The sequence below is a fragment of the Ovis canadensis genome, chromosome 21, assembly GCF_042477335.2.
Source record: "Ovis canadensis isolate MfBH-ARS-UI-01 breed Bighorn chromosome 21, ARS-UI_OviCan_v2, whole genome shotgun sequence".
NCBI classification, from domain to species: domain Eukaryota; kingdom Metazoa; phylum Chordata; class Mammalia; order Artiodactyla; family Bovidae; genus Ovis; species Ovis canadensis.
Genome location: NC_091265.1, coordinates 58496347 through 58521143, shown reverse-complemented (window position 1 = coordinate 58521143; position 24797 = coordinate 58496347). Strand labels below are relative to the sequence as shown.

Below are 24797 nucleotides of genomic sequence, written 5' to 3'. Positions count from 1 at the left end.
CACTGTACGTCAAGGGAAGCAAAAGTCTCACCTTGCAAAGACTACATGCAAATCACTTTGCCAACTGTTAGTCAGGAGGAGCCTAAAAGTGAGAGGGAAAACTGGGAGTACCTGTCCTTAATCTGCATGTATTATCAGAGGCTTGAAACTAGAGTTCAGTTTCTAAAAACCCCAGCCCTCCATCCCCATTCTCTGAAATGGAGCTGGCCCAGAATCCAGGGGCAGGTTCTCTGCCTCCTCTTATCCCTGTACTTCTTAGAGCCACTCCCCTGCATCATTCCAGATGTTAAAGCAACTGCTTATGTTTCGAGTAATAGCTGTATACATGCGTTTTTGCATACAGGCTGGTCACAAGCCAGAAAATAACAAGATGCAGGAGGTAGGTCAGACAGGTAGGCTGAGGGGCTGGGAAGAGGCAGAAAGACTTCTATCGAGCCAGTGTCTGAGGCCAGGAAGCCCAAGCAGAAGTCAGCACAGAGGATCCTACAAAACCCTGAAGAGAGCAGAGCCATGGAGAGGGATAGTGGGGACAACAAAATAACTGGAGAGTCTGAACCAGGGGTTCACGTGTCTGTGCGTACTCAATAATGTCCGACTCGGGGATCCCACAGACCATAGCCTGCCAGGCTCCTCTGTCCTGGAATTTCCCAGGCAAGAATACAGGAGCGGGTTGCCATTTCCTTCCCCAGGGGATCTTCCCGACCCAGAGACTGAATCCGAATTTCCTACACTGTGCCACCTGGGAAGCCCAGGGGTGCAGGAGGAGGTCCAAATGGGACCAGCAGATGAGCGACCCCTGACAAAGGCTTAGAGAGGGACAGGATGCACTGTGAGCTTACTTTCTGGAGACTGGAGGAATTCAGCTGAGTCTTGTCAATGATCTTTACAGCTACCTGCACAAGAGACAAAAAAGCCCAAGATTATCTCTCTGACCACGCTAAGGTCAGGATTCAAATCTGCTTCTCCCTTCATTATTTCCGCCATCTTCTTAGCCTATCCCTCTGAGCATCCCTCTCTTTTCAGATCTCATTTCTGCCTGATAAACAGCAGGCTGCCTTGGGGAGTAGCCCTACCGCTACTGCTGGAGTATCAACAGTGGGAGATGCTGCCGTGTCCCCAGGTCCGGCGCTCACCTCTTTCCCAGTCAGGATATGCCGAGCCAGCTTCACCTTGGCGAAGTTACCCTTGCCGATGGTCTTGAGGAGCCGGTAGTTGCCGATATGGGGCTGCTCGTCAGCAGAGGTGGCTGAGTTGCGGCCCCGCAGCATGTTGGACTTACTGCTGGGCTTGTCAAGGTGTCCCAAGGGGGGCTGCCGGGTAGAAACACGCACACCTTTAAGTGTGCCACCCTTTAGCTCCCCATGCCCTGGCCCTTAGCTCTCTGCAAAAAATTGTTAAGAGGCTGGGGTAGGGGGGCAGGGAGGCATGCAGAGAGCAAGTCATAAGTCAGGGGAGTAAGAGGAGAGGGAAAGCGAGCCCCGCTCCACTCCAAAAGAACACAGCCTGGGGTCCAGGGTCAACATCCTACTACGAGCCGTCCCATCCCCGGCTCCACTCTCTGGAATACGTCCCCCGTGAACAGCCCAACACTTCCTCCTCCTCGTGTAGGGGAGCGCCGCCTACTGCCCTCCCTGTGGCCTGCTCACACTTTAATCAGGCCCAAACTGAACACTCGAAGGGGCAATGTGGTCAAAATTACTGCAAAGCACTCGGCACCCAGGGCTTTACATTCGTCTTTACTGCGTATGACTTTGTGTTGATTTGTTGTCTATCTTGTAAGAATGGAAGCTCATGAGGGCGGGCACGTATCATTTATTCACTGATACAACCCAGCACTTAGGTAGACTGGATTATGGTAGATGCTCAATGAACACTTGTGCAATGAAAACATGGAATGATGATCTGAGCAAGGCCCTCCTTAGATATCCCCTAGCTCACATAAGGGTGTGCGGAAGCAGAAATGACAACAATTGGCACCAACAGGCACATACACATAACACAAAAAAGGCACCGTCCAGATGAAAACATCCATCTGTATGAACACCTGTACGGTCCTCAGAGGGCTAAATGTAGAGTTCCAAGTGATCCACTCCTAGCTACACACCCAAGAACAACTTGTACACCCATGGACGTTCATAATATCCCACATTCACAAGTGCCAAACAGTGGAAACAATGCAAATGCCCCTCAACTGACAAATGGACGTACAAACTGTGAAATATCCACACAGTGGAATATTCATGGGCAGTCAAAGAAAGGAGGAGGAGCACCGACACATGCTACCCCACGGATGAACCTCGAGAACGTTATGCTAAGTGAGCAAGGCTGGCCACGAGGGGCTGCAGGCTGCGCCATTCCCTTTACATGAAATGCCTACTCTGGAGTAGGCAAATCCAGAAAGACAGGAAAAAGAGATGAGTCTAGGGCTGAGGGGACTCCCCTAAGGGGAGGGGCCTTCCCTAAGGGGAGGGGCCTTAGGGATGACAGCTATGGGCTGAGGTTTCTTTCTGCGGTAATGAAAACATTCTAAATGAAATGCTGACTGTGGTGATGGATACACAGCTCCATGAATTTACTCAAATCCCCTTAAGCGTACACTTTAAAGGGTGAACTGAATGGGATGTGAGTTACATCTCAATCAAACTGTTGAGAGTCTGGTCTAACACTGGTCAAGAGCCCTGATCTGCCTCTTCAGAGAACCGGGTGCCACCACTCCAGCGCCACGCGGGTCAAGGGCAGCCAGAGCTCGGTCCCAGAGCCGTCCAGAGCTGCCCTGGAAGCTTCGAGGATACAGTCTGGAAGCAAGCAGGGGGACCAAAGAAGCGTGCCTCAAAGTTCTTTCTTTCACAGTCCTTTCTGGCTCTCAGTGAAACCCTCAAAAACCACAAAGAAATGACTTGTTACCACCCAAGGAACTGTCCAGGGTTCCTCGGCAAGGAGCATGCTTCCCCAGCCAGCTGCTTTTCAGCCGTAAGGGGCCACGAACAAGGAAAACCCTCCCTCTGCCCCCACTTCCGAGAGAGGAAGATGGGTGGAAAAGTTTCCTTGGCAACCTCTAATTCACCTCCTAAATTTCTGGTCACGCCCCTATTTTCTGAGGATATGAGCCAAAGGCAGCAGGAGTCTGGCAGTCACCAAGTCCTCAGAGTTTGGAATGAGAATTTAGTGTCGACCTGAGGGTCTGGGTCCTTCGCGCCCTGAAGCTAATCTGGGCGTCCGACTGCCCATCCTGAGCTCGGCCCCTCTGCCTCCATGCTTCTCAGCCCTGGGGCTGCTCTGCGCGGCACAGCTGGCCAGCACCCTCTCCCCACTCCTCATTCCCAGGCTCAGCGGCACACTATCTTCACGGAATGGCAACAAACGCCCTCCACACTGGGACAGAGAGGCGTGACTTAAGAGTACAGGAGGAGAGACAGACGGCCAGGGTCCAGGTCCCAAATCTGCCTCTTACTCAACACGTTAACTTTACTATCATCAACAACGTCCTTAAGAGGGAGATGACATTACTACAAGGCAGGAAGAAATCCTAAAAGATGACCGACATGGGATGCTCCCACGTGCGGGTGCCAGTAGATGGTCTAGTGGGTGCTGAGGAGCTCCGTCCCACAGGCCGAGGGTCTAGGTCAGGCTCCCCCCATTTACGAGCATTAGTTTCTTATCTGTAAAGTGGCGATAAAACAGTCCTATTTCACATTCATTAAGTGACAGAAAACATGTAAAATGCCTTCAGTTCAGTTGCTCAGTCGTGTCCGACTCTTTGCGACCCCATGAATCGAAGCACGCCAGGCCTCCCTGTCCATCACCAACTCCCGGAGTTCACCCAGACTCACGTCCATCGAGTCAGTGATGCCATCCAGCCATCTCATCCTCTGTCGTCCCCTTTTCCTCCTGCCCCCAATCCCTCCCAGCATCAGAGTCTTTTCCAATGAGTCAACTCTTCACATGAGGTGGCCAAAGTACTGGAGTTTCAGCTTTAGCATCAGTCCTTCCAAAGAACAGGTAAAATGCCTTAGCCAATGCTTAATAAAGAACCACCACGATTACCATTATTTTTGGTTCCCCTGGTAGCTCAAACAGTAAAGAATCCGCCTGAAATGAGAGATGTGGGTTCAATTCCTGGGTTGGGAAGATCCCCTGGAGAAAGGAACAGCTGGGTGACCCACTCCAGTATTCTGGCCTGGAGAATTCCATGGACAGAGGAGCCTGGAAGGCTACGGTCCATGGGGTCGCAGAGAGTCAGACACAATTGAGCGATTTTCACTTCACTTCAAATGCTACACAGCCTGTCTGCAGAGCCAGAAAGTCTCACAGTCAACAAGACTTTCACATCTAAGTCAAGTCCTCCTGATCCAGTTGCAGCTCAGATGGAGGCCAAGAGATGTAGGGTCCCCCCGCTGGGGAGATGTCCCTGCTGGGGAGAGGTCCCAGCTGGGCATCAGCCACTTTGCCTTCACAGGAGGGGACTTGCCAGGGCAGCTGCAAAGGGTTAGTTCCAAGCGAGGTCTCCAGGACACTCAAAGAGAAGGTTCCGCCTGTTTGGGTCCCAAACAAGCAGAAAACGCTGGGGCGTGTTCTTTGTTTTCCCTGCTCTACAAGCCACACGTTCCCCTTTCTGACAAAACCACTCAACTCTTGGATGCCAAGGACTCAGTCCTTCTCTCACCCCTCTCCCTCTTCCATGTTGAGACACAGTTCCCACAGCAGGGATGAGGGACAGAGTGAGGAGAGGGTGCGGGGGGGAGAAGAGAAAAGTCCTCAGTAGGAAACGTTCCTTGGCCCAGGGCCCTGCGCCCGGTGGCTTCTTCGGAGGCTGAAGCAGAGGCAGGGGTGCAGGTGCGACCAGGGAGACAGGGCCCCTTCCACGGCTCTGACTAGGCCCACGTAACCTGGACACAGATCTCACCAACAAGGTGGGAGGCTGACGACTGGCTGTCCTTCTGGGCCAACTAAACAGGATCTGGCCAGAACCACGCTCTGCCCCCCACCTCCATCCTCCTTGCGCACAGACACGGAACACGACATCCTCCAAGCTCTGGCCCACACCACAGAATGGGCAGGGCCCAAAGGTCTCAGAAGTCCGATGAAAGTGGACACCATGGCCCTCAGGCAGCTTTCAGAAAGAACAAGGGGTCACCCTGGGAGGTAGGATTTGGAACCAAATAGCAAAACAAGCAGGTTACTTAGCAGGCCTGACTGGACTGAGAAGTTGGGCCTAAGCAGCTTTGGGGTCCTCATTCGAGAAGAGGGCAGAATTCAGGGCATGAAGATGAAGAAAAACAAAGTCTTCTATCCAGTGGGCCCTTCAACCTGGGATCTCATAACCCGGCCTAGGCGTGTTGCCAGACTCGCCCGGAAGACAGCCTCCACCCCGAGCGGCCCGGCGCTGACTCAGGTAGGCAGGGCCCCTTCCCTAACGCTGGAGGCTCTGACCAGCAATTCCTCCCGAGAAAACCTCACGCTTTGGGGCCTTGCACTCAGGGCTGGCCTCGAGTGTCCCGAGACTTCCCCAGGGCCGGGAAGGGGCCAAGCTGGGAAGGGCGACAGGCGCTCCTGGGCCAGAGGCAGAGTGCGCCTGGGCCCTGCGGAACGGAGGAAACCCGCCCCTTGGGCACTGACCCCGGGGGCCGCCCCCGCGCCGTCTCCCCTCACCGTGGCACTCGTGCGCCCACCTGGGGCCTCGGCCTGTCTCGTTCGCTCCTTTCACTCTGGCCAGGCCTGCTGACTCCACCTGAGGGTCGACTCTTCCCTGGGGATTCACCCTCTTCGTTTCTTAGCCCGTGCCTCTTCCCAGGAAGGTGCCTTGTGCTAGTCAGTGCCTGGCTCCATTTAGCAACTCCTCAAAGGTCCTGTGTGTGGGGTGGGAGGGATGAAAGAGGAGGGGGCAATTCCACAGCAAAAAAAACAAAACAAAAACAGGGGGCAACATACCCGGCTGGAGAAAGGGACAAGGACTCCCAGCGACTTCCATTCAGCAGAGCCCAGAGCAGAACCTGTCAGGCAGCGAGGGCAAAGTACAGAGGCCGGGAAGAGCCAGGCCCAGGGCGGGGGCTGCTGGCGCCGCCAGCCACCCTTACTCAGCTGAAGCAGGCGACACCTTCCACCACCTCCTCAATGAAAAAGAGCGCAGCAGCCAGGCCGAGCGGCTCTGGGAACCCGGACTGTGTCGCAACCGAAACCACCACTAGCAGAGAAAGCCCGGGCTTGGCAAGGAGAGGGACGGGGACAGAGCCCCGTGGCTTCGTGCAGGCCGGGGCCTGGTGGCCAGGAAGCCCACGCAGTCCTCGGACACTACCCAGGAGCCAGGTGGGAGGAAAGGGGCCCGAGGGGAACGGGAAGGGAGGGAGACAGAGAGAGAAAGAGGCGGGTTTAGATCCACTTCCTCCTCCCTCCCCCTCCCCGGAAGTGGGCTGCCCCACCCTCCCCAAGGTGCTCTGCTGGGTAACAGCTGGGAGAGGGTGAGGAGGAGACTTACTCCAGCCCAGGCTGTCATAAAGCCATTAGTGCACCTGCAGCAGGTGGGACCTGGCTAGGGGCTCACATCTGCGAGCGGAGGGGGGGGGCCTCCGTGTGAATCAGACAGGCTGCCCCAGAGAGCGGCGGCAAACCCTCCATCAGGACCAAGGGTGGGGGTGGGGGGGAGCAGGACCAGCTGTCCAACAGTGGCAGATGGACGTCCTACTTCACAGAATGCAGCATTCACCCTTAGAAAAATGCACACTCCACTTTTATGGAGCGATATGGACATCGTATCAGGAGATTCAGGAACCCTAGGAAGCCCCTTAGGTCTATGGATGCTAGATGAAGAAGCTTCATCACTGATAGACAATGAGATGTTTCATCTTAAATCTTGCCCAAAGGTTGGGTACAAACCAAACGTTTCTCTAATTCCTTCCAGCCCCGATTCTGGGAGACCGTCTCCAGGCTCCCCCAGGCCCGGGCGCAGCAGGGGCAGCCATTCCTCACACCTTCCTCTGGCCAAGCCCCAGCGGTCCAGGGGCCTGCTGAGCCCTCCTTGCCGCGTTCTGGGTTCCGGTGCTGACTTTTCCTCTGGCTGCCAGATCTACTTTGCATTCATTCCACTACTCTAGGCCAGCATCTTTCCCATTAGGCAACTCTTTCTAAAGCGCTCATGCCAGGAGGCCATAAACTCCTCCAGGGAAGGGCAGAGCTCCCGGTGCCCTCACAGCACCTGGCACAGACACATGGCAGACGGCGCTACTCCGTGTTCACCTTCTGTATAGCCCTGGTCAACAGATTCGACATCCCTGGTACTACCGTCTGCTGGCACGTACGTCCTGTGTTCTCCACACCATAAACCTAGCATGTTCATTTTACATATGAGAAATTTAAGCACAGAAGTTAAGAGACTTGCCCAAGGCCAGCCTGCCAGTGCAGAGCTGGGCCTGGGGCCCAGTGCTTTCGTGCCCACTCCAGCACTCTGCTGTTCCTCACGGCTGCATTTACCAGCTTCCCTTCAACCCTTCCTGAAGACTAATCTGCTCTTATTTTTCCCCAAAGCAGCAGAAGTCTCTGGTTCTTTGTTCACAGACTCAGAGGAGGGAGAGATACGAAGATTCAGGAAAGGGGCTTGGGACAGCAGGAGCGCCAGCGTCTGGTTAAGGCCAGTTTGGGGGCTGGGGACTGTTTCACAGCACCCCCTCCTCTCACTCCTTCAAAGTGGGCACTCAACTCAGTGGAAGAGATTAGGCTTTATTCTGGACCCTGGGCTGTCAGGCCTGCCCCTCCGCTCAGATGCCAGAGTGGGGTCAAACAGCTTCATTTTCTAGCCTCCAGGGTTCTGCGATGTGACGCAGGGATCGTTTCCTTGACTGCATTTGTGGGAGGCAGTGACAGTTTTGTAAACTGAGGAGGTACCGAGCACTGACCTCAGAGACGTGTGGGAGAGACGGGAGGACTGAGCTGACACGCCATGGGGCGCGAGTTCTTTCACCCTTCCTCCTTCACGGCACCCAAGAGCCTTCTCTGCACCCTTTCAGCCTGAGCAACTGTCCCTCTCAACTGCCAAGAGTCAATAAGCCAGCGGAGCGTGCTGGGTAGGAGAGCTCTGGGAAGGCTGGCAAGCACGGACGGGTGGAGGGCCTGGACGCACCCCCACCGTGAACTGTGACCCTCCGCCTGAGGAACCCCTGCAATCCCAACACTCCACTGCAGAGGGGAGGTGGGTTTGTATGAAACCGCTCCCTTCTCCGAGCCAGGGGAGATGTCTCCCCAACAAAGGAGGCCAGCAAAGCCTGCGACCAAGGCGAAGCCAAAAGGAAGGTGGCTGGCTGTCGTCCGGCTGTCTGAGCTGCAAGTCTCACCCCGAGGGTGGGAGACGGCACTGCAGCCCAGGCCACGCAAGGAGTCCACGCACCTCCCAGCAGCCACGGCAGAGCCAGCGTCTGCCTGGAAGTCTGGTGGGCAAGAACTGACCACAGTGAGCGCCGAGCTGAGCCACCCTCCAGCTCACACCCCTTCATGCACAGAAGCCAGCGTGCCAGGAACACCCCTCAAATCTCCTGTCTTCTGAGTCACTTGAAATGCTGGGCTCCTCTTCAAACACAGTGGATTCTACGGAGCAACCAGAGCTTTAGAAGTTTCCATACCACTTCATCCCTGGGCATCCGCTCGCCTGGGGCCTGGTCTCTGTCTCAGTCTCCAACTACTGTTAAGCCTGTTAAGCACACCTTCAATGAGCGCCCACCGCTGGAGCCCGTTTACAAAGTCCAGAGAGATTTGGCTTCTGCCTCCAAGAGACTGAGAGGACGGGGACCGTACACGAGACTCACGATGCGCCCGTGGACGGCACGGCAGAGCTCGGGGGGCGCCGGGCCCGCTGGGAGCCCTGCTTTGCTCCTTACCAGCTCAGACCACCACCAGCAAGAACACTCGGAGCTGCCAGATCTCTAGACATGAGGACTCCAGCTGCTCCCACTTCACAGGATTAGTGTGAAGAGGAAATGAGAAAGTCCACGCCAGTGTTGACCACGGAGCCTGGTGAGCAGCAAGGTGTCCCCCATGTTTTCTGTGATCTCGCTTCACTTTCAGGCAGGAACTTTTGTTTCCCATCTACAGGGGTTCTCTGAGCTCTGAGAAGAGCTCTAATCTCTAAGAACTTGATTACAAGTGCAGCAAAGCTGGTATTCCTTCTAGAATGAGGAAAAGTTAAATTCCTACCGCAGCCAGGCTGTCAGACAAAAAGGACCCTCCTTCCTAACCTAAAACCACTCCTGCCAGGAGAAGTGGGTGAATGAGAAGGCAGCCACGCCTCTGCCCTCAGAGCAGCCCAGAAGAGGAGGAAGGTGTGCCCGCTCTTCCCGTCCTTGTCAGCTCCTTAACCCCTTCCTTTCCGAAGAGGCCCAAGAGACAGCCAACTTACCAGTGCCACACGGTGCCATGGGCTGGGGGGAGCTCACACTGCCAGCCTCGCGCTCCATTCGGCTCCTCCCGTACCAGTGGGTTACTGTCACCATGGAGACCAGCTAGTTCCTCCATATCACAGGAGAGCCAGCCTGCCAGCAGCCCAGGGCTCTGGGGGAGGCAGAAAGCAGTCTGCAGCAGAAAGGTCTGGCTCTCCTGACACAGGATCGTGGGGAGCTGACGGAGAAGAGCCAGGGAGCCGAGGTGCCCCGGCCGCCCTCTAAGTGCCTTTTCTTTGCCCAGCAGTTTGTCTTGAGCACGCTGTCTGGCTGTAAAAGTGGTGCAGGGTGTCCCTCCGGAGTCAGACAGACCTGCAGTAGGACCCCAGCTCTACCACCCTGGTTGCTATGTAGGGAACGGATTGGAATGGATCAGAATGGTGGTGTGGAGAGCTACAGATACACATACTGAAAGGCTCCGGCTCTCATGTGACGCCTTCTTTTAAGTGGTCCATCTAAGTAACCCTCTTATCCCTTGTTTATCCCAAATCCCTTTATTCAAACAGTTATCCAGACACCTTCTTAGCTGAGAGTGACCTCTCCCTCTCTCTCACAGCGCCCTGTCTGTGCCCACTCAGCTCTTCTGACTTTGGGCTTCTATGCCTTAACCCCGCTCTTTGTGCTCTGAGAAGTCAGAGATCACCCTTGTGTGCCCTGAGTGCCTAATAGGGAGCGCACCTAGCTCCCCTGCTTTATAATACTTGTGGAAACTACATAGAATAAAAGTGGCACCGCTTTATGATCCCTAAAGTTGCTCCCGTCCTCCCTCAAGGAGATAAGCAAGGGCAGAGGAAGGAAGATCAAAGCTTCTGGCTGCAAGATCCCTCTCCCCTCTTTCAGGGCGTTTACTGCCCTTTGAAGTTGACTGGTTACTGTCTGTCCTTCTCACTAGACTACACCGTACAGGGAAGGCCCTTGGTCTGTCTGATTCATGGCCCACAACAACGCCTATAGCACAGAGCGGAAGTATTCAGTAAGGTAATGAGTGAATAAATGCGTACAAATGAATAAGTAAGAAAACATGCTGGGGCACCTTCATGACAGTTTCTGGGATCTACACCAGTAACCCACATCAGTGTACTCTGCAGACAACATCCCAGCAGGCAGTGGGCCACAGACTGGGTGCCCCAAAGGTGGGTGACACCCGTGGAGCATCAGTCTCACTAACAAGCCTCCTCTCCAGGGGAGACAGGGCCCTTGGTGCGCCATCTCTCACAAAGCTCGAGGCCGGGCTGGTCATCAAGGAGAGCCGGAGACGGACTCGGAATGCAGGCGGAGCCAAGCAGCAGCTGCCCCCGACTCCCACCCCCGGCTCCTTTCATCCCAGAGGGGGCTCCCTCTCCTTGAACTCCCTGCTGCCCCACAACCCCCAGTCATCCCAGAGGGGGCTCCCTCTCCTTGAACTCCCTGCTGCCCCACAACCCCCAGGCCCTCCCGCTTCACACGGCTCTCTCTGCCTCTCCACGTTCAATCCCTCCACTGCCCTGCTGTCAAAACCATGGTGTCCTGCTGTGACAGTGTAAGGCAGCCGAGGCCACTCCAAGAGCCACTGATTTGGGGACGTGACAGAGACTTCAGGAGACAGTTCCTTGGTGCTTGCCACACTGAGAGCTCTGCTTTAGTATTCCCTCCTTGAACCAATAAACTGAGTCGGCCCTAGAGATTATCCACACACGCCTGCCTCGTTTCTGTGTAAAAGTCAGCGTCCCCACCCTGCCTCCCACCCCTCCTCAAACTGCCTCCTGCTCCAGAAGAGCAGAGGAACGGAAAACGGCAGCTGGGGAGCTCAGCTGACTCACCACCCAGCATAATCATCTCCTCCCAGAATCCCCCATCTTCTCCTGGGGCTTTTGCCAACACAAAGTGAAAAGGAAGCACGAGATCTTAAAACAAAACCAACCCCCTCTCAGCGTTTATGCAACAGCCTTTCTACCTGGGTGCAGATTTAAGCCCGTGTCTCTGCCTTTCCCATGCAGTTTCCTTCAAATGTCTTCATGAAGCTTGGAAACAGGCCTTCTGGGTTCTATCTGGTCCCAGCTCTACACTGGAAGGTGCTGAATAAAACAAGTGCCTCTTCCCACTGCACCTTCCTCTGAAAGTGGAAAAACTACTACCTCCCGACTCCTCCAGTTTCAGCGAGGGAGTCAGAGGAGGAGGAGGAAACGTCAGAAAGAAGATTGGGCCTAAAGTCTGCTGCCCAGAAGCCGCCGTGGCCACAAGCTCAGAGCTCAAGTGGGACAAGGGCAGAAACCGCCAAGCCAGCACCAGCTCTCGCAGCACCCATCCCCACCTGGCCAGGCTGCGAGGTGGCTGCTCCACTTCAGTGACCACTGAACTCCAACTGGCTGCTCTTCCCGTGATTAGCTGCCCACAGGGCTGTTCCTACAGGTCGAGGGGTTATCCTCCTCCTTCAGCAGATCACTAGAAACCCAAGCAGGCAAGGACAAACAAGCTGAGCAGTGAGGGCTCCCCCGAACCGGTGCTAACTGACAATGGGTCAAATCAGTCGGGATGGAGAACTCAGAACAACTGCAGGGGCTGAGCACAGCTCTCCAGAACGCTTTGTGGGTAGGGACTGGTGTGGGCACGTTTATCTTTGGCGTTTGGCATCTAGAAAGACAACTTACTTTTGTGATAGATAGCGCTGTGACTACAGGTAATGAGAATGCTCCCACAAGGCACACACAAATCTGCTGTAGCGTATTAGTCAAGAAACCCCCAACTTACCCAAAGTTCCATTCCGAGGAGGAAGCTTTTCCCATAGGAACATGTTACAAACGAGGCCAGCCCATCCTGTCAGGGCCCAACACGGTCTCTGAAATACTGTATTAACCATACTTAACACCTAAACCCGGTGGCTCAGATGGTAAAGAATCCACCTGCAATGCAGACCTGGGTTCAGTCCCTGGGTTGGGAAGATCTCCTGGAGAAAGAATTCATACCCACTCCAGTATTCGTGCCTGGAGAATTCCACGGACAGAGTCTGGTGGGCTATAGTCCAAGGAGTCCCAAAGAGTCGGACACAAATGAGCAAGTAACACGACACTTAAACCAGAGTCCAGAATCGGAAAGTGAATTCAGTGTTCCAACATGGGACAGGAACATATCTTTGCTCTCCAAGGAGCATGGGTAGTAGAGACTGGGGTTTCTTAACCTTCAAACTCTCAGTGAGGGCTTGACATAAGAGGACTTGAACATCTGGGGTGGCTGGGCAGGAGGGAGGGTCTAAGGAAACAGAAATCCAGGTGGAAATGAAGAACAAGGCTGGAGGAAAGGAACAGAAGGGCTACTGAAGGAAGACCAAGCAGAACTTCCAGAGAGGGCAGGTAGAGGGGAGCCTGGGACAGTCCCTGACACAGCCGGGGCAAACACTTTTCAGAACTGTCTTCCCTGCTTGGTAACTGAAGTCACAGACACACCTCTTTTCTACCTCACTGGGCCCATCACTACCACTGCAGTCTCAACCAAGGCCAAGGGCAGAGGCTGCTGAATTCTGCTACACGGTGTGGCCATGGCCTGGGCTGGTGCCTTAGTTAGCATGCTGGATAAACAGAGGAGGGCTCATTTGTCAGGAGCTTGGTGGAGAAGACTGGAAAGCACAAGTTTCTCCCTGGGACTGAGCACAAGACAGCTGCTGACACCGGGCCTGGGTCTGCCTGGGAAGCCAAACCGTTTGTTTTCTGGCAGCAACAACGGTCCTACTCCAGGGTGCTCCAGCTATCCGTGTGCATGGCCCAGGAGCAGAGAGTACGGTAAATGAGGTGACAGTCATTTTCCACTGTAAGTGCCTTCTTAAAAAGCATTTTAATAGTTAATTCATCTTTTCAGAGACAGAATCCAAGAAAGAGACTCTGTGCTGGTTCTACGAGAAAGGAGTAGTCCAGAGAAGGCCAGTTCAGCCCTGGCCAAGGCGGCAGGCAGATGTGGGTCCAGAGGACGCTGCTGGAGGCGCTGAGCTTTCCGACGTCTGTGGCGTGAACCTGGGAGCAAGGTCCTCTGGTGCAGGTGGACTCCTGTGCTGGTGGAAGCCCTCAGGAACTAGAGCCATCAACCGACAGGTGGTGCTGGGGAGGAAGGGGGCCACTGCAGGGCGTTGTGAGATGCACTATTTATTACACAGACTGCAGACAAGAGGATGCTGGCTGTTCTGAAGGAGGCAAGCAGCCAAGTTTCTAGCTTTCCACCTCCAAATTCACTCAGAGAGGGCAGGGAAGAAAGGATGGCTGCAAAAGAGATACAGATCCTCCCCCAACAAATCCTGAAGGGCAGCTCTAACTGCCAATCGGCATGCTGGCTTAAATAAAAACCTGAAGACTGAGTGCAACCCGCCCCCCCCCCACCCCCTTGCTGGGATACCTCTGGTTAGAAGAATATGCCTGGCTGCGGGAGGACACTGCTCCCCAGCTTGTTGTTCTGTCTGGTCCATGCCACCACCAGGACAAGGACAAAGAACCCACAGGCATAAAGGGGGTTCTATCAAGAAAAGACGGAGGGCTAAAGTCAGGATCATCCAACACCATCCAAAACACTTAGAACAATTCCTGGCATATACTCAATGCTCATGACAGGCTAGCTACTATTACTGTAATTCCACATGCTTTCCTAACTTAGTCTGCAGGTTGCCAGAAAAAGACATGGCTTTTGGCTTTAACTTTTTACCCAATGCTTACCACAAATTCTCTATTTTCCAAAAAAAAAAAGGAGATGGATCTTTTGAACTGGCCTAGGAGTGCTGGAGTCGAAGACCAAATTCTGGTCATCTATTTGCACAGCTTGGACTTGGACGTGGCTTTCTGGCAGAGCCAGAAAGGGCTCCAGCAGCTCAACTGTTTTATCCCTTCCATAAAAGGCCACTCTACTTGCCCCGATCAAAAGCACTTAAAATGCACACACATCCAACCCTAGGAAAACCCAGAGTGTACACCAGAGCTTTGAAATACACAATGTCAACAATCTTGCCAAGATTTTCCAGGTATATGGAACTGGAAATGTTACAAATTAACAGTCACAATGGGAAATGTGACTAGTATTTAAGAACCACACACACACACTCACACGGTGTGGCTAGAGCCCCTGACTGTTATGTACCGAGAGCCCCGCCTCTTCCGTGGTGAGACACGGAAGCGCAGAGCAGTGGCAGTGGGGGTGAGAACCTAGCCACACGCCCAGCTCCTGAGCGGCGCTGGTCTGAAGACGCAGCAGCCTTCGGTGGCAGCCAGGCTCCTGCCGCCAGCTGTCCTCACACAACAGAACAAGATCACTGTTTGGGAAGATGGGGTTTTCAGGCTCGGGTTTTGTATCTTACAGCTGGCATGTGTCTGCCTCAGGGGCAGTTTCCTGACACAGCTGCATGTCCTGGGCCCCTGCAGACAGGATCTGAGACACAGGAGAAAGAGAAATGAGACACCAGAAGTAGGAGTGCGGGGATGAGAAAGGCAAGAAGGAGTGAAACGGTCTGGCTGTCCTTTTCGCACTCCTGTGCCATGAGAGCTGACTTCTCCTACCTGGTCCTAAGGAATCACAGGCACTCCTGGTTCCCGTTCCTGGAAGACCCAGGCTTTCTCCTGGCATCTCCACCTCTTGACCCTGACAGCTCTACCACGTCAAGTGACTGTGGTATCCAAAGCTGATGCTGGCTAGCCCATGAAGAGATAACCGAGGTCATGTGAGCTGGCCCAACACGTTCTGCTGCACTTGTTTATGGGCAAGAGGATTAAAACGACCTGTCCGGGAGGAAAGGGGGCAAACCTTGTGCACAGGGCAAGCGCTGGGAATACAACACAGAGGCCTCCCGCAAAGAAATCTTTTGCTCAAATAAAAAGGTTAAATCTCTCACCAAACACCAAACCCGCTCACTATGCCAAATACCACTTATGATCCAGTGACCTTGAGACACTGCTCCATTTTCCCGAAGTTCTTCGTATAAAAGGTCTGGCTTCTGGGGCAGGGGGTTAGAAGAGTCAGGGAGATTAGAGGGATGAGCAACAGAGGACCCCATTAACAGTCCCAAATTAATGTCCAAGCAGAGGCTTTCTGTCTAACCAAGATCTATGTAGCATGGGGCTTAAGTAAGGGGTTTCCAGGATACTTTTGCATCAAGAAAGCACTCAGTTCCCAGATGCCTAAATGCCCAATCAGAAGTCACACTATCAAAACAGAACTTCCTGCATGACCACTTCTTGCCCGAATCAAAGTTAGAATTGGGAGACCAGTAACTCCAGGGCACAGGGGCTCCGGCAGCAGGATGTCAGGGTTGTCCTCTCCGACCAGGGGGTTACCTTCACAACGACATCACTAGCCACCACAGACGGGAAGGGGACGGCGTCAGCCCCAGCGCCTGTGGCCCCGCAGCTCCCAGCCGTCCGGGCTCTCCACAGGGTTACTGCAGAAACTGGCCCCTGGCTGGTGCTCGTCCACGAAGCTGCTTGTCACAGCCCCAAAATAACCAATCTTCCCCTCTCAGCAGGCCTGGGCGGCTACCATCTGCTCTCTGCCTTGGGCGCTCGGGCCTCGGCAGCAAGAGGATGGTCTCCATTCGGGTGCTCTCCCGACTGTCCGAAGAGGTGGGCAGACTGGAGCTGGGGGGGCGCCCTTCCCCAGCCAGCCAGAGAGGGGCACGGAACACTTGCTGGCAACCTGGGCTCCCTCCCCCAACTCCTCCTCCTAGCAAGAGAGCAGGGACTCCTTCACTAACCTTCCACCCCCGGTTTACCCAGGCCAGGGACATAGGCCCATCCTATGAGAAGTGAAGGCAGGAAGTCCAGCTTAGGAGCTAAGGACACGGCTAAGGGAAGAAAGGGATATTGTGCTGCAAGGGATTCCAAGAATAAACTCTCCAAACCACCCACCTAGCTCTTCTGGAGAGCAGGGGTATTTAGAAGCACTTTCCATTTCCCCACGCACGAGAAAGGGTGGTGGCCTTGGCAGACACACACCTGGTTGGGTCATCGTCTCCCCGAAGGAGTCCTGGTCTCCCTAACACCAGAATGAGTCCACACCTGCCACCAAGGGCCAGTCTGAGACGGTAACGTGCCCCAGAGTTCACACACTCACGCGTCCATTAATCTTCCTCCAGATTGCTGCTGTCATGCCATGCAGAGCGGTGAGGCGGGCTGAGTCCCACTCTGTGCCCCCGAGCCGGTCACTCCAGTTTGCTCAGTGTGTGGTGGGGGAGGCGGAGGGGAAGGAGGAGGAAGGGAGATTATGAGTCTCTATTTTCAAGCCCAGCCCCTAAAACTGGGGAGGGAAGCAGCTGGGCTCCCGCTGCAGGAGCGCTCCAATCTCTGGGCACTACGGGGCCAGCCAGCTGCATAAGAGAACTCTGGGGAGCGAACACATCTGACACGCTGGGAAGAGGAGGGGAGACCAACCCGGGGAGAAGTGGGCTGGTCTCCTGCCAAGAACTCTGAATGGTACTCCTATCAGAACTAGAACATAACAGGAGGTAGGCAGGTTTATGGTCTCTGGGGAAAGGCAGGAGGGGAAACAGTAAAAGCCGGACTAGCATGGGAATGAAACTTGCTCCCTGGCAGGAGAGCAGACAGCCCGGCTGCCTGCAAGGCCACGGCCACCATGTCAGCAAGTGAAACGCTGTCCCATTACACCTTCGGGAGGCAGACGGGGGCCACGCTAACCTTAGATCGGTTTTCACACACTTTGCCGGCCGTGCCCTGAACTCTAGTTTGCAGCACGGTCATCTCCACGACCCTGAAAGTTAGGGCCCACCACGCAAGTGCCTGTGCCCGACTGCCAAGGACAGGAAGGCGGGGGGCCTCTCGCGGGCCGGGCTGCAGCGGGCAGAGCCTCAGCCACAGAGGAGGGCCCCTCTCACGGACAGGAAACGCGCCTCCGTGGCGGGAGCAGAGCCCAAGGCTGCCACACGGGGGCGACAGAAACACCCGTCAGGAGGGGCAGGAGAAATGGCCGCCGGGTACTTCCGCTTTCTCACCAGCCTCGAGCCTCGGCCGCCACAGGTTGCCTCCGAAAAGCCTGAAGAGCCCCCTTCCCACTCGGTGGCAGCGCCGACCCGTGAGTCACTCCCCTACGAGAAGAGGGAAATGGGGCCTGAGCCCTGAGCCTGAAGAAGCCCCAGTGTCCTGAGCCAGCCCGGCCCCCAAGCTGAAGCCTTGGACGGCCTGCCCTCCACCCACAGCTGCGTGTAGAAACACCAGCCCCTCCTCAACTCTGCAAGTGGGGGACATCAAAGTCATCACTGCAGGACACCAGCACCAGGAACCTCACTGCGCGGCTTCCTGGTCACAGCTCCCCTTAAGCGCACACACACACGAAGGACACACACACGTAAAACTGGTTTTCGGAGCCACCGTTTCCGACTTTCCCTTCGTCTGGCTGGCTCCAGCCCTGCCCTTGTCCCTTCTGGGAGTCTCACCCTGCGCTCCTGCCACCTGTCTCCTCTTGTCCTTCCAGCCCTCCAGCCTCTGCCGCCACCTCCTCCTGCCTGGAACACTGCCTCTATCCTCCGCTCCCAGTCTCCTTCCTAGGCAGCCTCAGCTCAGACATTGCATCCTCCGGGAAGTTTTCCCTGCCCTCACAGGGTCCTGGCCCGTCACTCCGGGCGTCCTGAGGACAGCAGCCTTCTTGCACTGGGACGTGGCTCCTGAGGAACGGCCGGCCTCTTTCACAACTCTAGGTGGCTGTCTGGTTCACCACTGTGCGAGACTGCAGCTGCTGCTGCTAAGTCACCTCAGTCGTGTCCGACTGTGTGCGACCCCATGGACAGCAGCCCGCCAGGCTCCCCCGTCCCTGGGATTTTCCAGGCAAGGACACTGGAGCGGGTTGCCGTTTCCTTCTCCAGTGCATGAAAGTGAAAAGTGAAAGTGAAGTTGCTCAGTCGTGCCCGACTCCTAGCAACCCCATGGACTGCAGCCCACCAGGCTCCTCCGTCCACGGGAGTTTCCAGGCAAGAGTACTGGAGTGGGGTGCCATCGCCTTCTCCGGTGCGAGACTGGGCGCGACTTAAGGGAAGTTCCAGGGCTTCAGCCAACCCCGTGTCCTCAGTGCCCAGCACCTCACATGCTTTCAAGAAATGCTCTTCTAATTCATGAGACAAAGCCAAGGGCAGGGCCTTCCTGCCTTTTTCAGAGTGACTCTTTACCTGACAACTCTTAGCACATCTCTGCTCCACGTGACTGCTTCAACCTAGGCCAGGGCTGGAGAGCTGGTGCCCGTGGCTTTCAATCCATTCTCCAGGGCCTTCTGGTGCCTCTACAGACGCAGTCTCTGGCAGGATTTCAGAGCTCGTGGCCAGTGTGTGGAGCTGGGGCCGACTGCCCTTCCACCTGTCCTTTCCCAGCCTCCCCTCTGCTCTGAGGGCTGCAGGGAGACCCTGCACAGGCCTGCTGAGCAAGAGGACTGCTTCTGCAGTGAAGCAATGGGGGTACAGCTCCAAGTCCCCAAGAGAGAGCGAGTCTAGATCCAGCACCATCCAAACAGGTTGTATCGCTCGAGCCAGTCATTCACCCTCCTGGGACCTGTTTCCCCACTTGCACAAGAAGGGGCTGGCGGTGAGCTCGGAGGGTCTGTCCTTGGTGGATGTGAGGGCTCTCAGTGTCTCTGTGCTCACAAGCCTTCCAGCAGGAAGTGGGCATGGTCTGCACGTTCTGAAGACCACATCCTGACCCTGTCTTAACATTGTGTCAACCTGCCTAAAAGCCTGGGTCCGTAACTAACCCTCACTTAACATGTCTTGGACACCAAGCTTGCACACTGGAAAACCTTTTCCTCCCAGGGCTGAGAAAATTCAAGTTAAGCTAGGTGACAACTCTGGACTTAGAAACACTACCACCCTGAACTCAGTGTGCCCTAGGCCAGAATCCTCTTCCTCGCGAGACTTCACTTACCCACAATTTACCAGCTCCTCACCACTCCCTGCCTCTCCGCACACCACGAATGTGGCCACAGTGACCCACAGTCCTCCCAGGAGGCCCGAGGGCACTGCAGCCTCAGCCTCAGCAGCTCTGAGTAGGTGAGCCCCTGGCAGGGCAGATGGCACACCCAGGGCCCAGCACCTGCCCCCCCACCCCTCTCAGCACGACTCCCTAGCAGCCCGGCTCCATGGAGGGCTCCTGGCAGGGAGCTGCCTGCTTGCCTACCTGCCCGCTATGGTATCCCACCCATGAGGAGAAACTCATTTGGCAAAGCCAGCAAGCAGCAGTTTCACCCTCCCTGCCCAGTGTCGGGGGAGGGGAGGCGGGTCCAAGCAGACTAGTCCAACAGGTCCTTTCCCCACCACCCTACACAGCTGGTCTCCTCCGCACTGCTTCAAAACCAGGAGCCGCAGACGTCAGCGCTCTCACACCCTGAGTCACAAAGATGAAGGAATCAAGAAGAAAATAGAAAATGGCCATCTCATTCTTGCCCTATCTGCAAGAGGCCGGGAAACACAGTCCCTGACTTCACAGGTCTCTGTCAGTTCCGAAAGGTAACTATCTCCCCTAAGATGCTCACAGAAAGGTGCCGAGGTGCTGTGAAGCCAGTTCTTCAGTGCCATGCTCCCGAGTGGCTCTCCCACTAAAGATAACCGCACAGTCTTCTGATATAGACCCCACGGCCTCTCCAACCCTGGACTAAACTCCCAACAGTGTCCCTCTGTTCACCCATCGCAAAAGCGGGGAAGATGAGGCCAATTTATAACCAGAGACAACAACGCAGCCAGAGATGCTGTGTGTCCGGGGCAAGAAGACAACTCAGCAAAGCTGGGAGGGCTCTCTCGGCTCCGCTCCCTACTTCAGGAAGCCACACAGGCCTCACTCAGTGCACACCCTCCCTGTGGTCTCCTCTCTGGGTTCTTAAGACAATCCAGTGATAGGGGAAAACATCCTCCTTAGCCTCTCATCCTGAAAAAGCTGTTCTTTTTTGTCATTATTGAACCTATTAAGGTGAACCTATTAAGACCTGTGACTTACATGGTCAAAAACTGAACAGGCAGATGTCTGATTCACAAATCAATACAGACACACTCTCCCAAGGGTGGTAATAAGTGAAGAATACTACCCATGTTGTAATTTTTCTTTTTTATTTCACAAGTAATTCATTGAGAGACGATCACGTGCAAAGCACTCTAATAGACTCTAGGGAAGAAAGGGATGCGGAGAAGCATAAAATATGGCCCAGCCTTCAATAAAGCTGCCTGTCTAACAGGAGAGGGAAGCACAAATCACACTACCTAACACACGACCAAATCCAGGAACCAGAGTTACAGTCTGCCTACGCCCTCCAGTTCACTAGAAGCTTCTTGTTGTTTAATCACCAAGTTGTGTCCAACTCCTTGCAACCACGTGGACTGTAGCCCACCAGGCTCCTCTGTCCATGGGATTTTCCAGGCAAAAATACTGGAGTGGGTGGCCATTTCCTTCTCCAGGGGATCTTCCCTGACCCAGGGATTGAACCTGCCTCTCCCGCGCTGCAGGCAGATTCTTTCCCACTGAGCCACCAGGGAAGCCCCTCTGGTAGCAAGAACACAGAGCAATTTCAGTCAGGACTTTGTTATTTTTCAGAGAGATTTAGAGATCCCCAGGTCCTGCTTCTAGCTAGGACCATGAGTTCTGCCAGGATCTATCTAAACCCTGAGACGCCAATGAATGGGGAGGCCTGCCCACAGAGTGGGCTGTGATGAGAGCCGTGAGATGCTGATTAAGAGGAAATCAACTCGGAGAGATGCACTGAACAGTCAGTCATTCAGTCTTCCTTGTCTCATCCCCAACTAGAAACCAGAGACAGGCCCAATATACAAGCAAAGATGATACAGGAAAGGCTTAAGCACAAAGTCAAAAAAGTTGTTTGGGGCTAAGGTCATGCGAATCAAGTCAAAAAATGCCCCTGGCATTAGAACAGAATAGGGTGCTCTTGGTGAAAGAGTGGAAGGACTTCCTAAATCTCTGTATCCAGAGCCCTGAATCTCAGTGCCAGCTGTGACCGAGGAGACCCGTTAACATATTTATCCTTTTCTCTCCCAGTTATCAGTTGTCAAACCTGGTCTCCCTCATCAATTCGTTCATTCAGTGTTGTAGCTTGCTGTACACTAATATCAGTTTTTAAATTGTATTCTTAATCAGCAGGCTACCAGCAACATCAGAATTCTTCTGGAAGGTTCTAAGGAATGAATACTCACTCCTAAAAGTACTTAGAAATTCCCTAGACAAACAGAAGATTCTGTATCGTCTTAAAAATGAAACAAACAAAAAACAAAGTTAATCCAGGGCCTGGGAATAAAGATTAAAGCCCCAGTCCTCCTCTGTTGGGAGAAAAATAATTCTGAAGCTAGTTCTTTTTTTTTTGTTTTGTTAAACTGAAGTTGAGAGGAGGGAGGTGGGAAGGGGGTTCAGGATCGGGGGGACACGTGGGCCCCTCTGGCTGATTCATGTCGGTGTCTGGCAAAACCACCACAATATTGTAACGTAATTATCCTCGAATTAAAATAAATTAAAAAAAGAAAAAAAAACAACCCTGAAGTTTAGTTGACTTACAATATTTCAGGTGCACAGAAAGTGACTCAGTTAAATGTGTGTGTACACAAACATGCGCAGATTCTTTTTTCATATTCTCTTCTGTGATAGGCTATTGCAAGACACTGAACACAGTTATATTGTTCCCTCTGCTATACAGTAGGTCCTTTTTGTTTATATATTTTATATATAGTTCTATCTTAAAAATGATAAAGCTAGTGAGACTTGGTCCGCTTCACTCAAAAGAAAATCATTTCCCGAAATTAAAAAAACAAGTAAATAGGTGAAGGAGAATGGGGATTGGCTTGCTGAAAATCTTTCCCACAGCTGATAGCAGATTAGCCACATGAGATTCTTTTGGGATGGTTTACTATGCAGAATTTTAGAACAGAAAGCATTCCAAATGTGAAACTGGGAGCTCAGCACCTAAACATTTATTAATGAGAAAAACTCTCACACCACAATCATAATGAAGGTTTCACATCAATGTCTGACATTCTGTCATTAAGGGATCGGTTTTAACTGTAGATTTGGCAGCTTGCCCTATTGGCTGTTTCACAAGCAGCTTCTGAGGTTTCAAGAAAGGCAGGGGGTTTGCTTTTACACACTATCTTAAAAAATATATTTCAGAACAGAGTTCAACCACTCCAAGACAGAAGGAGGGAATGAAAACTGAACCAGATAAAGGATTCTGATGGTACCAAACATAAAGGGAGCACACCAGAGGTGCAGGAGAGGAGAAGACATTGTTTGCCACCAGCAGCAACGCGCCAAGAAAAGTCAGTGCAGCACTTCTCATGACCAAGTTAAAAAATAAGGATGGCACCAAAGACACGAGGCTGATAAAAGGACATCTCCGTCTCTTCAAAACACGCTTACCTGACTCACACCTGTTTTATTTAAAAACAAAACCACCCAACAGTTCCACACCAACGCCAACGACGGCCATCTAATCAATTAGCAGCCACACCTCTCTGCCCAGCGTGGTGCGGTAATTAAGGGAGAGACTCTTCTCCCTGGGAATACAAGTGCAGAAGGGCAGAGCCCCTAAGGACCTAACCCATTATGACAGCCTTTTCATTAGCGAGAGAACACCGCCATGTGCTCTCCAAGGAAGCAGTGGCCCGCATCACTACAGAACACCTGTGTGTGAACAGCAGCCACCTCTGCGGACAGATAAAAACGTGCTAGCGGCGGGAAGAGGGGCGGGGGAGAGCCACTCAAAAATTTAACAGGGCGCGCTTCTTACCATAATTCACATGGACCGCGGTTTCTCCCTGTAACAAAAGGATGGATTCTAAAATAACGTAGAAACGGCACATAACCATGATCTTAGAAAAGTGAAACAGGTTTGAACACAAATACAATCACACAGCTGAACTCCTTCTACTAGGGGCAGCAAGAGGGGCGCAAGTGGGGAAGTGTGATGCTTGAATCAAAGGCAGCAGTCCACCCCTTTACCCTTGCCCCATGCTGGGATCTTAAAAAATCAGCTCAAAATTTCAGAATTTAGTTAATAAAATCAAAACCTTTAACAAGATAAAAGAAAAGGCACTATCATACCAGGAGTGACATGCAAGTAGATCATACCACAAACTTACAAACTCAAGTTAACTGAAATCCCAGAGATTCTCTCTCACTGAGAAACGGCTCCTAAAATCTAGGAGGACCACAGGCAGAGTTTCAGGAGACAGGAGTGATCCAAAGACTGACAAAGGCAAACAGGGAGTAGCGGCACATTACACAAGCAACGGGATAGAGACGCAGCGGGGCGGCCAGAGTGCAGCTCCCAGGACTGAACCGGCAAGTCCCACACACACACACACACACGGGTCCTGGCACTGCCAGCCACAGCGCTCCATGACCTTGGCAGTCAAGGCCCAACGCAAGCAGCTCTGGGCCTCTGCGTGTGGAACCGGTACATAATGGCATGTGAAAAGAAGATATTAGTTTCGTAAGGATAAAACAGAGTTAAGGTCCACAAACAAAAGTTTTCTTGTGGGGGTGGGGGCAGCAGGAGCGAGGTGCTACCAAGCAGGACAGGCAAATCTAAGAATCCAAACTGTCCTAGGCTACTTACTTGCTGGTCACCAATTTAAGGTCTTAAGACTCCGGTTTTTCTAGAGGTTCTTGGAATTCTAGAAGACGAGAAGAGATGAACAGGAAAATCGGAAGCCAGGATTAAATCGTAAGGTTAAAAAAAAGTTTCCCATAAGCTGTTAAGACAAGGGAGCTAAACCCAGAGAGCTGCACCTCCACACCATGCCTTCTTTACAACAGGCCTCAGAGGGCAGAGAGACCACTAGCTCCCGACTGGGAGCTAGTCTGGAGGTATCTATCTTCCAGTCCTGGACACAAGTGAAGCCAGAGCCAAAGTGCTCTTCATGGTCAGGAAAGTCTTGTTCTAACACCAACAAACACTCTGGGCTACATGAGTCTGTTACCTTAAACAGTTACTCGACATTTCTGGGCCTCTGTTTCCTCATCTGCAAAGTGGGGAAAATAATAAGATCTACTATCTTACAAAGATTGAATGAGTTAATGAATGTAAAACAGCTAGTTAAACAAGCGTTTGGGACAAAGCGCTCAATAAATGCTGGCTGTTATGATATGGCAGCTAAAGACACTAGCCTCAGAGCAAACGGCACCTCGCGGGAATGGGTGGGGGCACTGTCTCCTCTTCAAGACTCAGTCTATTGCCTTTAAGAGTTTCCCAACCACTTGGAACAGACTCATGTACTTAGAGGGCCATCCAGGAGGCACCATCACTGCCTTAGCTAGCAGAGCGAACAAATCTCCTTTGAAAGCAAAGGTCTGTCTTCCATACAGACCAGGGGCTGAAGAGAGAGAAAAAAAGCACATCAAGTTCACTTTGGGAATTGAAGTGAAAGCCACATGTGTATCCGAAAAGAAA

At 53.3% G+C, this 24797-nt stretch overlaps 1 protein-coding gene across 34 annotated transcripts in view; it reads right to left on the bottom strand.

The window, feature by feature from the left end:
* MARK2 (microtubule affinity regulating kinase 2) overlaps positions 1-24797 on the bottom strand; it is a 55972-nt gene that overhangs the window by 14388 nt on the left and 16787 nt on the right. For 10 of the 34 annotated variants that reach the window (XM_069566087.1, XM_069566062.1, XM_069566063.1 and 7 more), the window contains exons 2-3: positions 1134-1310; positions 840-893 (exon numbers count right to left, since the gene is read on the bottom strand). In XM_069566087.1, coding sequence (XP_069422188.1) covers positions 840-893; positions 1134-1310 — 231 coding nt within the window. Of the gene's footprint in view, positions 1-839; positions 894-1133; positions 1311-5649; positions 5847-5928; positions 6289-9379; positions 9766-16472; positions 17461-17808; positions 17855-23963; positions 24022-24797 lie in introns of those variants that run through there. The other 24 variants (XM_069566090.1, XM_069566079.1, XM_069566091.1 and 21 more) reach the window with 7 other exon arrangements.